Here is a 12,089-nt window from a genome sequence, read left to right on the forward strand (position 1 = left end):
CACGATGAGGTAAAGAGGCGGGCCTTTGACCTCTTTGCATTCAGCTACATGTGAGAACCTGTCAGTCAAGTCAGACATGAAGTAAGCTATAAATCAATCTCTATTTCTGCTATAAAAACCTGCTTTTTTGATGTGGTGTGTGTGTGTGTGTGTGTGTGTGTGTGTGTGTGTGTGTGTGTGTGTGTGTGTGTGTGTGTGTGTGTGTGTGTGTGTGTGTGTGTGTGTGTGTGTGTGTGTGTTGTTTCTGGTCTTTTTGCAGCCAGCCTCATGTGGACTCTCAAGGAACGGCAGTTCTTAATAAAACCAAATTCTATTTATCAAGTGCTTTTCATACAAAAAGATTTAACACAAAGTGCCCCATAGTCAAATTAAAAACAATTATCATGCCCTTTAACCTTACCACCCTTTGCCCACACAACCATACAACCCATCGCCAACAGTAACATACATACTCACCCTTCTCACACTCACAACCCGTCTGCATCTAGGCTTAATTTCCTCAGATTATGGATAACAGTTACCCATACTTTACTTTGGCTGTAGTAAATAAAGTTCCATACAACTGTGACAACTACAGACATGATGCGGTCAAACCATACTGATGTTTGCTTCCGGGATTAAAGTTTGGTACAAAACAAGTGAAAGGCCATACTGTCATACTGGGAAACTGGGAAAAGGAAAGGAGTCAAAAAAAAAAAAAAAAAAAAAATTGAAGACGTCTTATAATCTTATCAATGTGCCTCCTAAAATTACAACTACTTTTGAGATACTTTAAAATCTTCAATCCTGAAAATTTTAGATTTACAACCTTTGAAGACTTTTCAAGGATCTGCAGGAACCCTGGTCTGGTTAAACCAGCATAGAATCACTTCATCTGGAGCGATGCTGACCGGTCCAGACAATGGGACAAAACCTGGAAGTGGAGGCGAGTCAGCTAAACTCAACAATCCCATTTTGGACGGTCAACCCACAGACCCAGTGATCTTGAGTCTGGCCAAGTAAAATAACTTGTGCTTGATTTTGGCTGGTTTCTAAGTTTTTCTGATCTTTTGACTGATGCAGAGAAAAAAAAATATTGCTGGCTATAATTGAAAACTACTGGAATAGGGCAGCAACAGGGAAGCATCTGTAGCATCGGTAGATGGTCAAAGCATGTTGTTTTTCTTTATTTGGACCCAGAGTCAGACTTCTTCTTTTTCACCCTCTCAATCTAAAAACCAGACATGAGAAACATTTGTAGTATAGAATCAGGTGTGCAGAAGGACGCAGAGGCTCTGCGCTGCCTCCTTCTTGAGTTCCTTCATTGTGCCATGTAGCATAAGCCTGTTGTTTGTGTGTGTGTGTGTAAACGGGCAAATTACAGATTGTAGTCTAAACGTGAGTCACTGATAAATCTTGGCAAGCCTGATGCTCCTTAGAGCCTTGATGATGTCACAGCAGATGCAGCCAATCAGCTGGTTCCTCTCTGTAATAACTCTATCCCGTTCCTGAGCTTGGACACACTCCCACAACCTGGTTTTCACATTCACAAGCAAAGTGTTTGGGAGCCACACACACACAAACCAACACATGAACACACACAAAAATACTGAGGATGTTATCAAGGGAAACTGTTAACACACTCACACACTCAATGAGCACACACATACACAGGAAAATACACACACATCCTGCCAACAGACAAGCCACAGCTGTGAGCCCAGAGCTGCGCTCTAAACAGCACAGCATCACTCCTGCTACTGACTGACAGGACCCAAGGGCGTTCCTGCCCTACAATAACATATTTTCATAATCATCCGTCTTCAGGCTAATAATAACCTTTTGGGGGGAGTAATGAGGGAGCAAATACACCTCAGCTCCTCTGCAGGGGGAGCCTAACAGAAAGAGGCCTTCAAGTTGAACATGAAAACATTGGATTGAAAAAACAGGCTGCAAGCTGTTTAACAAATCATCCTCAACGTGTTTTTTTGTATTCAACAATACTCTCAGGACCTGAAGGGCACACTGGGAGCTGAACTTCGGTGACTGAAAAACAAAATGTTCCTTTTAGAGACCAGGTGGCCGTACAGTGTGGACTAGAGCTGCACGATTATCGCAATCGCAATCGCAATCGCAATCGCAATCGCAATCGCAATCGCAATGTCAGCACATGCAATTTAGATTTTTCTCTATGATAACCAAGCAAGTCTGTAGACTCATCATGACACAACTTTTTTTATTAAATCGCAAGCACGATCGCAATCGCAATATTGTGCACCAAATCGCACCTTTTCCCCAAATCGTGCAGCACTAGTGTGGACACTGACTTTTTCTTTCTGATCCATTTTTTAGTCAAACCAATATAGACCTGCTCATGTTGAAACACAAAACAAAGTCTAAAACCAGTCAAATAACCCCTTACATATTGTCTTGTGCTTTAGATCAGATCTAACAAGCAGCATTTTATCTTTTTTTGTTTGAGTCAGGGCTGGGATGAACACATCAATATTTCTGAACAACTTTCTACACAGTCGTGTCTAAACTTAATGCCATGAAGCAAGCGTAAAGAATGCAGAGGCTCAGGGTTAATCATGCAAACAGGTGGAAATACACAGAGGGAAACTTGGAGTCAAGTATTGGAAAGACTTAAAAAATGACTGAATGAATGGATTCCTAACATAAAACTTCTTATACAGGATGTAATATGTATGTTATACATAGGAGTGAACAGTTTGAGCTTAATATCCAAAGTCAGGGGTGGGGGGCCAATGTGAGCTTAGGTGCATTTTCAAATGGCTCCATTGTTTTAGTTATGGCACTGAAATGAATCATGTTCGAAATGATGTGTACATTAACATTTTCTGTAAAGGTCACAAACCAAACAAACAACAAAACAAAACCAAGTCTCACTAAAAACTACATTTGGACAGTGTTCATAGGCTGCTTGTATAAAGTTAAAGCTCTGTACATTCTGCAGAAACTCAACAACTCTTTACAGCTGACGTCTTCAAATAAATGTATTTATCAAGATTTGAAAATGTGCTTCATGAGCATCCCTAGTTAAAACAAAAAAAAAGAAAAATGAAAGAAAAAACTACACAAGGGAGGACTCAAGAATAGATCAAGTAATAGAATGGAGCACATAAATAGTTCAGAAAGAATAAATAAGAAATATTTGGGGCTAAAAATGTTGTGTAATCTGAAATAGTCTGAATATGAAAAACAATCCTTATGAAATACAGATCCTGATCCTGACATAAAACGTTCTGCCATATTTTCCTCATAGTGCCCCCTAATGGAGAACCCTTTCCTTGCTCAAAAGCAGAGTTTGCTGATGTTTACACAGCAGGTAACACAGTAGAAAACTGACCACTTATCATCTGGTATCAAGAGACAATTGAGGGACAGGTGAGATTTAATTTCATCAGTCTGTAATGATGTCACAAGGATGTTTGAGCAAACTTAGTGACTGTTTTTTTTTTTAACAGAAAATGAATGAACACATAGAACATTCATGTTACTTTCAGGATTAACAAATATGACAGTAAGAGCTGCTGGTCCTCGGTCATTCTCACCAAATTAAATGCTGCCCTCTTTGAAAAAGTTTGGACACTGCCATTTTAGATAGTTTAAGAAAGAAAGAAAATGTTATATAAAAAAAACCCAGATTTAATAATTTGCTTAACTTTAAACTACATAAGTTGTCATTCCATCAGGAAGAGAACAACAAACAGTGCTTTTACCAGCTGTGATAACATTTTTATGTTTCTTAATAATAATGTCTCTCACTGTTCCCATTGAAGCAAAATATTGCACAACTCCTGCGGCTCTTTGAATTTATTCCCTGCCATGTCTGAAAAAGGCAGGAACACTGAAGCCTCTGAAGTCACGTTAACAGCTTGATGAAGCCACAAATGTAATGTTTCCATGAGGGAGAAGTGCTTTACAAGGTTCTCTGGTTTTTACTGTCAGACTTATCCCTACACATCTTGTCTGGAGATTATATTTGTTGTGTGAAGTAGCAATTTACTTTCTTCCAGCTCACTAAAAAGGAACAATTTATTATCTCACATAATAACTCTTATTAGGCTAGCAGAGGCTGTCCTCCGGGGAGGCTGCTCGCCACTAAACACTGTGGCACCACTATTCATTGAAGTGATGATAGGAAGACTGAGTTCAGGGTACATATTGACTTGAAAAAGCAGTAAAATTGTGTTTGGGGAGTTTGAGCTGAACAGAACTGAGGTTACTGTCATCACTGACACAACCCATCTCTCTCCTTTTCATCAATGGAGGCTCGAGCAAAGGCCAAGTGTGTCAGAAGATGGAGACTTGTGTTGCGTTCACACAAACCTGAACAGAATATTTGCAGCAAAGCATGACTTGTTGGGGGTGAACTGATCGACGCTTATTACATGTTTAGTGCAAAGCCTGAAAGAAATTAACTCTCTACTTGCATTAGTTGTCCCTATGCAAGGGTTGAGAAAAAATAAAAAAACATGCACAAATGTTAACATGTGAGATGAGTGATTGTTCGCGTTAAGTGTGAACACAGCTTAAGTCACCTCTCAGCAGTCATACAGCCAAAATACACCGGATGCATCTCTGGTGCAGCTCTGTTCTGTCACAGCACCACATCTAATAGGTTTTCATTCATTTCAAAGTTAATGAGTCAACCCACACTGGATCCACTCCATTGCATACATGCTGCGGCAGGTTGCGGCTTGAATGCAACCATCCAATTTTTGCTGGATGCTGGAGCAGTGATGCTTCAATTCACTGAAGGGCAGTTTAAGCCAGACAAGAAGTTGTGCACAAAAAGTACCTAAAAACAGCAACTGCCTTTCAAAATGGCCAAACTGTGAAAACCAGATCGTATTTAACTCGACTACAACAACAAACGGACTTAATGAGCAGAGCCAGACAGAGAGTCAACAGATTTAAGGTTTTACAGCCCAACATGCATAAAGAGAGTGGAGTGGGAAGGACAGGAACTCCTCAGTCTCGTGACACTACCAAGAAGCCAGTTTGTTGCTGTTTGCAGTCAACACCCAATGGGGCGGAGCAGGACCAGAGATGCATCTGGTGTTTTTGAGCTGTTATCCGGCAGTGAGCTGTAGCTTACCTTGCAGAGGTGCCGTTGTAGTCAGGTGTCATAGCATTGAAGTCCTGAAGGTCTTGTCGTAAAATTCAGGGGAGACGGCTGTGTCAGACACTGAGGATAGGTTCATGTTTTGGTTCCTGTGCAAAATAAATGTTGCATTTTCAAATATTTTGACCTTCGGGGTTGAGTCAAATATATTTCTAAAGATCAATTAAAACAGTTTAAAATGAACTTTTTAAGTATATCAAAAAGTTTGTCTTTTCAAGAAATACATAATTTCGTGATGTAAAGTGGCTGTGTATTTACTTTTTTGTTATTATCAATATTTTACACCCAACTACATATTGTTCCTCAATAATGCATTATACTATCTACATGGTTTCAAAACGCTAATGCATATTTGTACCATAGACTGTATATAGAGTAGACAGTGTGGCGTCGCCATTTGCCATTATACGGTTTTGAAGCCAAAATTCCCCCGTTACAGGCGCAGCCAGAGTCTGTGCAGTAGAGACAGTGAGGGATTCTGGGAGAATCTGAGTGGAGCCGGGTGAAACAAGTAATAATTATTTTTTTTCTTTCAAGAGTCTAATCACTTGTTGACTCTACATCCCGTCACAGTTTACAGTCCCTGAAAAAATACACGTGAACGGCATCTGTCAATCATCGTTACACGTTACGTAAAGCCTCAATTTTAACCTTGTATAACTAATGAAAACGAGACTTTTCAGAAAAAAAGAGGACTTCAATACAATGCAGCCAAATGATATCTTCAAATCACCACAGCAATCAGACGTAAGAAACATTTCTACGAGGAGAATTATTTTTTTCCAGTTTGACCACAGCCCATCTGGAATGGCTGGAAAGCTGGATTTTTTAACCTATACTGCAGCCAGCCTCCAGGGGGAGCAGTTTTTGTGGAGACCTCACTTCGAGCCGAGCAAGCGGATGTCCATCTTTCTTACAATCTTTGATTTGTACATGTTTTCCCCTATAAGCTTTAAAATAAAGTCTAAACAACTCAAAAACTGTTGCTAGAGTAGTAATAACATTGTGCAAATGTTGACTGGAAACACTTTAAGAAACGTCATATTTTCAAATGCCATGTTCTTAGATTACACATCATTGCTTTGAACAACCTTCCCTGCAAGCTGTGGAAAACAAGTGATTCTGCTGCCTGTGTTAACATAAGAAACAGAATACCAAGATTACCATCATTGAATGTCAACCAATTCTACCCTGGGGATCAATAAAGTATTTTGTTTTTATTAAACTCTTCATGACGTGAGAACACAGTCAGTAGAGATGTTACAGTGATGAGCTCCACTGCAGATGTCTCTCCTCCTGTTGTCACATTTAACAGAACACTTGTTAGTTATTCGTGACTCATTGCGCAGTGACGTGATATGAGCTGATACTTCTCCAGATGAAACAACAGTGACTTAATTTTTACTGTCAACAGAGAAATGATTGATCAGTGGGATTTCCCTCTGGCTAAAGCGTGTGTTGTTTCACCAGAGATGACTGTAACATCATGCAGCCATGGTCGAGAGGGGAGTTTGAATGTTGAGCTGCTTTCCACATCAGTTTGTAATCACAGAGGATTAATGTCACCCCAGAATGTGAGTGATGCTGCAACAAGTTAAAGACAGACTGTGGGACAGATGGTGGTAACAATCACTAAACTTTATTTATACATAATCATTTATTCATTTTGTTGAACAGAGTCAGAAAACGCTGGTGTTGTTTCAGACATCTCATCTTCACAAGAAGAAATATTAATTACACTGGTGTCAGATCAGAGGTTACAGTAAAGGTGTATTTGGGAGTCATAAAAGTGGCAGAACAGAGCGAGCCCACCTAAAACAGAAGTAAGAAACTTTGTTACCAGGTGATGAGGGCGCCCACAAACCAAATGTTTGTAGAGAAGCCTGCAATGACCTGTATCGTTGCCCTGTTCATACGGCCCTGTTGGTTTCTCCATTAACCAGATTATATATCGTAATGGTTTTTGTGGCTGACAGCAAGGCTAGTCATCTGTCTCTGGGATCCTAGCTTCATTCTTCTTCTAGCATACTATTAAGGATTATTAGCCTTGCTTTTTCTTTAGTAACACTCTACTTTAAAAGTCCTCAAATTTCATCACACTTAGGTAATAATTAGACAAAGTTTTTTCTTATTTCTTTGAAATAAGCACATAACGTCTTTAAAATTAGCACATAACTTCTTTAAAATTATGTCCAAGTTTGTCACTAGTCACAATTGGTAGGCTACTGTTTTTTTTCCAGTTTCTTTGAAATTTACTTGAAATTGCAAAGGAAAAGGGTGATGATTAGTAAACATTTTATTTGAAATTAAATCACAACTCACCACAAAATGTTTTTAGAAGTATCCCAACGTTTCTGACATTTCCAGAGAAGCAGGTGATAAATAGCTGCTTAGTTCTTGAATACAGAAGTTAGGTTCATTGTTTCCTCTGATAATAAACCTGAAATGTTCAGTGTATAACTCAATTTCCCAATAATCAGTTGATGGTTAGCTATTTGTTATCTAATTTCTCCAAGTTATTTAGTGCTGAGTTTGTTGATTTGCATAATTGAGATCACACGCCAAAGGACATACCTTTATGATTAGGCCTGCAATGTTTTACATGATACAACTGAAGGCTTCAGATTTGATTTTCACCAAGAGTGGGATTTTTAAATTGGCCTTAGCGGATTACGATAGACACTGCAAGTACAGTCACACTGCAAAACAGAATCTGGCCAGAAGTTATGTGCTAATTTTTACCAAATTCTCATGAATTTTCAGGTGTTATTTCAAAGAAATAAGAAAAAACTCTTGCCTAATTATCACCCGAGTGCGATGACATTTGCAGACCTCTGAAGTTAAGTGTTAACTTTTCTTTCAGTACAATTAACTAAACGCTGGGAGGATATCATGATTGAAATGTAGATTATAGTTTTTTCTGTCATTCTTGACATCCAACATGTAACACATTCCTCTTGCATATTTTTCAGCTCAGCAGGAAACGAGGTGAGAGAGGGGAATGATGCATTGGACGGGGGCTGCAGGTTGGTGTTTGCGCAACAGGGACAGCCTCATTGGCAGTGACCAGGTGATTTTTGGTAGTTTCATCAGCCTATGTGGTGTTGTCATAGAGACCTAGACATGCCGTAAATCAATCCAGTCCTGCTCGACCTGACCTGGGAGCTAAGAAGTAGCAATTGAAAAAAAACCTGTAACGAGCAATATTTGCACTAATAATCTCATTTTAAAGTGTTGATAACTAGAAGGGAGACTTTTTCAAGATCACTTTCAAACTACTCACAGCCCCTATAACAAATTATTAAGGGTAAACAAGGTTTAGTCCTGCCCTTTAAGGTCATCAGGACAACAGGAATAGACTTGTAAGGAGTCACAAACCACTCCTTTGTGAGATCTCTAATAAACTCTAATCATTTACTCGCTCTGTAATGAGACACTTTATTCTCTCACCACTCCCTGGAGTATGTTTAAGTTTCCAGCGTGCCTCCCCTGTGTAAACATCAGAGCACATTATAAGCACTATGATCATGCAAAAGGTGATAATTGTATAGTAGACACAGCAGAGTAAGTATTGGTATAGAGTGGATGCTGGCTTCAGTCTAGCTGTATTGAAAAGTTGCACAGCCTGGCTCCAAGACTCAATCACTGAGTGTAGAAGAAGAAAGTAAAATCAGGTCAAGGTGCAGACGTATTGAAGTTCTGCTTACAGATGGAACCTTTCTAGCATTGACGATTCACCTCCCGCCTGCATTCATTATGGATGAGGTCCTCTCTGTGCTTTCATGACAGCCTCTTTCATCCCCACGGAGCCTGGGGAACTTTGAACCCCCTTCTCCCTGCAGATTTAACAGGCTAACAGTAACAAAAGCACGACGTTTCTTTGCTCTGTACATGAATGAATGCTGGTGAAGCTCTCCTGGCAGTTTACACAACATGCTAGCATGTGTGTGTATAAACGTGTGTGCTCAGCAGGTCTTAATTAATGGAGGCCCTGAGGATCTGTACTGTGTTATGCATGAGAGTAAAACAGACCTATGAATATATTATCCTGTATGTTAAAGGCAAGCTGTGGGCAGTTGCTGCAAATGCCAGAACACACGCATGAACACACACACAACAGCTGCTTTATGGGTAAATTTATAGATGACAGAATTCAGTCGGCTGAAAAATGTGCGCGTGGAGCTAAGTGTGGCTTTCCAGGGAGCGATTCCTGGAGTCTGTGCTCCTTATGTCGATGGTTGTTAACGGCTCCCTCTATTGCAAAGTCAACATCCCGCTTCAGTCTGAGAGTGAAATACCTCCACTGTCGACATCGTAAGTCTGTCGGAGGAGACGTGAAATATGGCTCTCCTTGGACCACCTACGAGTTGAACCCGGAGTAAGTGCTGATGTTTGTGCTGCAGCTGGGGACTGCTGCACCTTTTTGTTCGATCATTGAATCCTCTTTTGTTCTTCTTCTTTCGTCCTCTCTTCCTCATCAGCTCCCCTTTGTCTCTGAGGCGCTGTGGCTGAAGTGTGGACAGCAGACCGACAGGAGATCGTTTTTGCGGCAACAGCTGATGAATCCATAAAGAGATTAGTCTCCTACAAAAACACAGCAACATATATAAAAGCTCCGGTATTGATTGCACCCTGGTTGGATTCCTGCTTGTTTTCCGCCCACAGGAGCATGCCTGGAATATGAAGTCATGAAAAGCTCTTTGTGCTGGACTTGTTGGACTGATCACTAATACATGTGCAAGGTTTTACTTTTTTCTTTTAGACTTCCCGTCAGTTCAACTAAAGGTTTTTTCACCTGAATATTCCCGCTTGTCATCTCTACTCCCTCTTTGATGTTGTACCTGCATGAGCTGTTGCACAGACAGGAGGATCATAAAAGATGGAAGAGGAGCAAGAGTTTAACACGATGGATTGTCTTAAGAACATTGTGCCGTGGCCAGCAGCATCAAGGGTTTGATCTCGGAGGAGTTTCTCCTCTGAACATTTCACAAAATCACACATTTACCCCAAAGAGCAAAGTCAGACGACAAAATCTTTTAACAGTAAAAATGCCTTAAATTTTGTTTTGTACTCTTTGTCGAACCAGGTTGTAATCATGTTTATTCTTGCCGTAAATATTGTCTTTTTCTGGTTGGTGCGTTTGTGATTTCCAGTGTTTCTTAAGGCAGCCTCGAGTGAACTTTTAAAGAACTGCAGTTTTTAGCACTTCCATAAAGGCTTTACATCTTTATACTGGGGGCTGCTGCTCAGTCAGCACAGATGATGATCATAAAAAGCTGAAACAGATAAAGATGCATATTTAGATTAACTGAAGGACTCTGCAGTTAAACCAACAGGGTGGACTTCTCCAGGATTTTTAAACAAGGAGAGCCATTTGAGGAAAGTTTGAGATCAGCTCACTGTAATAACTGCCCAGGAAACTGATTAATGTAAAACTGTCATCACAGATTGATGAATGGCAGCTGCTGTCTCACATTCTGCAGAAGAGAGCAGTACATGAAAGTCACAACCTGCCACGTTCTCCTGGGTTAGTATAGCTGCCCGTATGTTTTCATTCAGTCAAGAAGAACCGTACAAATGGCTCAAAGCCGTCTTATGCAATCTTCATCACAGGAATTAATCAGTCTATGTCAGTTTTTATCGACTGTATAGAAACTAAAATAATTTAGGTCTGCTGAGTAAACTGAAAATTTGTTCCAATTAGATTTTGATCAAGTTGAATTTTGCAGAAAAACCCAACCAAATCATTTTGAAGCCGTGAGCCTGATTCAGGGGATTGTGTAGGTTTTGTGCCTGCTTAACCTGTTAATGAGACATATAGGTATGCAAAAGATGAAAGGTACCTGTCAATATGCAACTGTGCACCTGAAATAACATAATAATTGGTATTTTCAGCAAGGTCAGAAACCTTGAGCAGAACCAGACTCATGTTAGATACAAGACATACAGTTTATACAAGAGCTCTTGTGCATGCAAAGTGAGCCTCATCGCAAACAAACTTACAAACAAACAAAACACCCAATCCACAAACATCAGCACCATTCATCACTTGCATTTGGGAGCGACATTTGAATGCTTTGTTGATTCTCTCAGATGTCTGTTTTTGAACAGCGTAGCTTGGGCCTACCAGGAATGATCTCACTGGAGGAGAAGTGCAGGGTTTGGTTGATAACGGACATCAGTGCAAAGACTAAGAAGGACTTTTACTGTGACAGCAGAGCAAAGTAAGAGGCCAGAAAAAAAGTAAATCTAGGACTGGGATTCACTGATGGATGAGGATTGAATTGCACTCCAAAACTGCTTGCATTCAAATTGTTATTAAAAAAAGTCTGACACCTTTAAAATAAAACCTGCATCACATCAACCTTCAAAATAAAGGCTGATTTTAGCTAACCAAAGCATTTTGTGTTTATGAAACTCCACATGATATCTCAGAGTGAGTCAAACTGCACAGATCCAGAACTCCCCTGCATGTGCTGTCAGTGGAAAAAAAATATGTCTCTGAGCCGACCTGATGTTTACGCTAAAACAGAATGAAAACATTTTTTATATGTTGTGATTATGTCATTTTGCCTTCAAGAGGCCAAAAAACTGTGCGTTTTGACATTGGGAGGCCTCCAGTAACAAATCTCTACACCTCAGTGAACATTCAGACAAGTGGAAAGTACTTGACACATGCCATTAGTGTTTTTCTTTGTTACTGTCGTGTCAGCGAGGGGCCCTCCAGCTGCCATCACATCACAGGTTATCTCTGTGACTAGTAAACACTGCGACCCTTTGACCCCTGGCAGACGGCCGCCCGCGAGCTCTTCTTCACCTGCTGCAGCGTGTTTCACCCACTTGGAAGGTCACTGCCTGTCACAGTGTGTGCATATGTTTGTGTGGTTATTGTTTACCCAGAACTACTTCTCTGGTCAGGGCACAGAAACTCTACGTTTCCTCCTGAACATTTAGGTCT

At 40.3% G+C, this 12,089-nt stretch overlaps 1 protein-coding gene across 1 annotated transcript in view; it reads right to left on the minus strand.

Annotated features, from left to right (window-relative positions):
- Positions 1–12,089, minus strand: part of fbrsl1 (fibrosin-like 1) — a 531,917-nt gene that overhangs the window by 482,907 nt on the left and 36,921 nt on the right. Inside the window, exon 2 of the mRNA XM_074669463.1 lies at positions 5,105–5,220. Within this exon, the coding sequence (XP_074525564.1) occupies positions 5,105–5,136 (32 nt within the window). The 5' untranslated portion in view covers positions 5,137–5,220. The remainder of the gene's footprint in view (positions 1–5,104; positions 5,221–12,089) is intronic.

The sequence above is a fragment of the Halichoeres trimaculatus genome, unplaced genomic scaffold (genome assembly GCF_033239565.1).
Source record: "Halichoeres trimaculatus isolate MK-OKI-2021-1 unplaced genomic scaffold, fHalTri1.1 fHalTri1_scaffold_5, whole genome shotgun sequence".
Classification (NCBI taxonomy): Eukaryota; Metazoa; Chordata; class Actinopteri; order Labriformes; family Labridae; genus Halichoeres; species Halichoeres trimaculatus.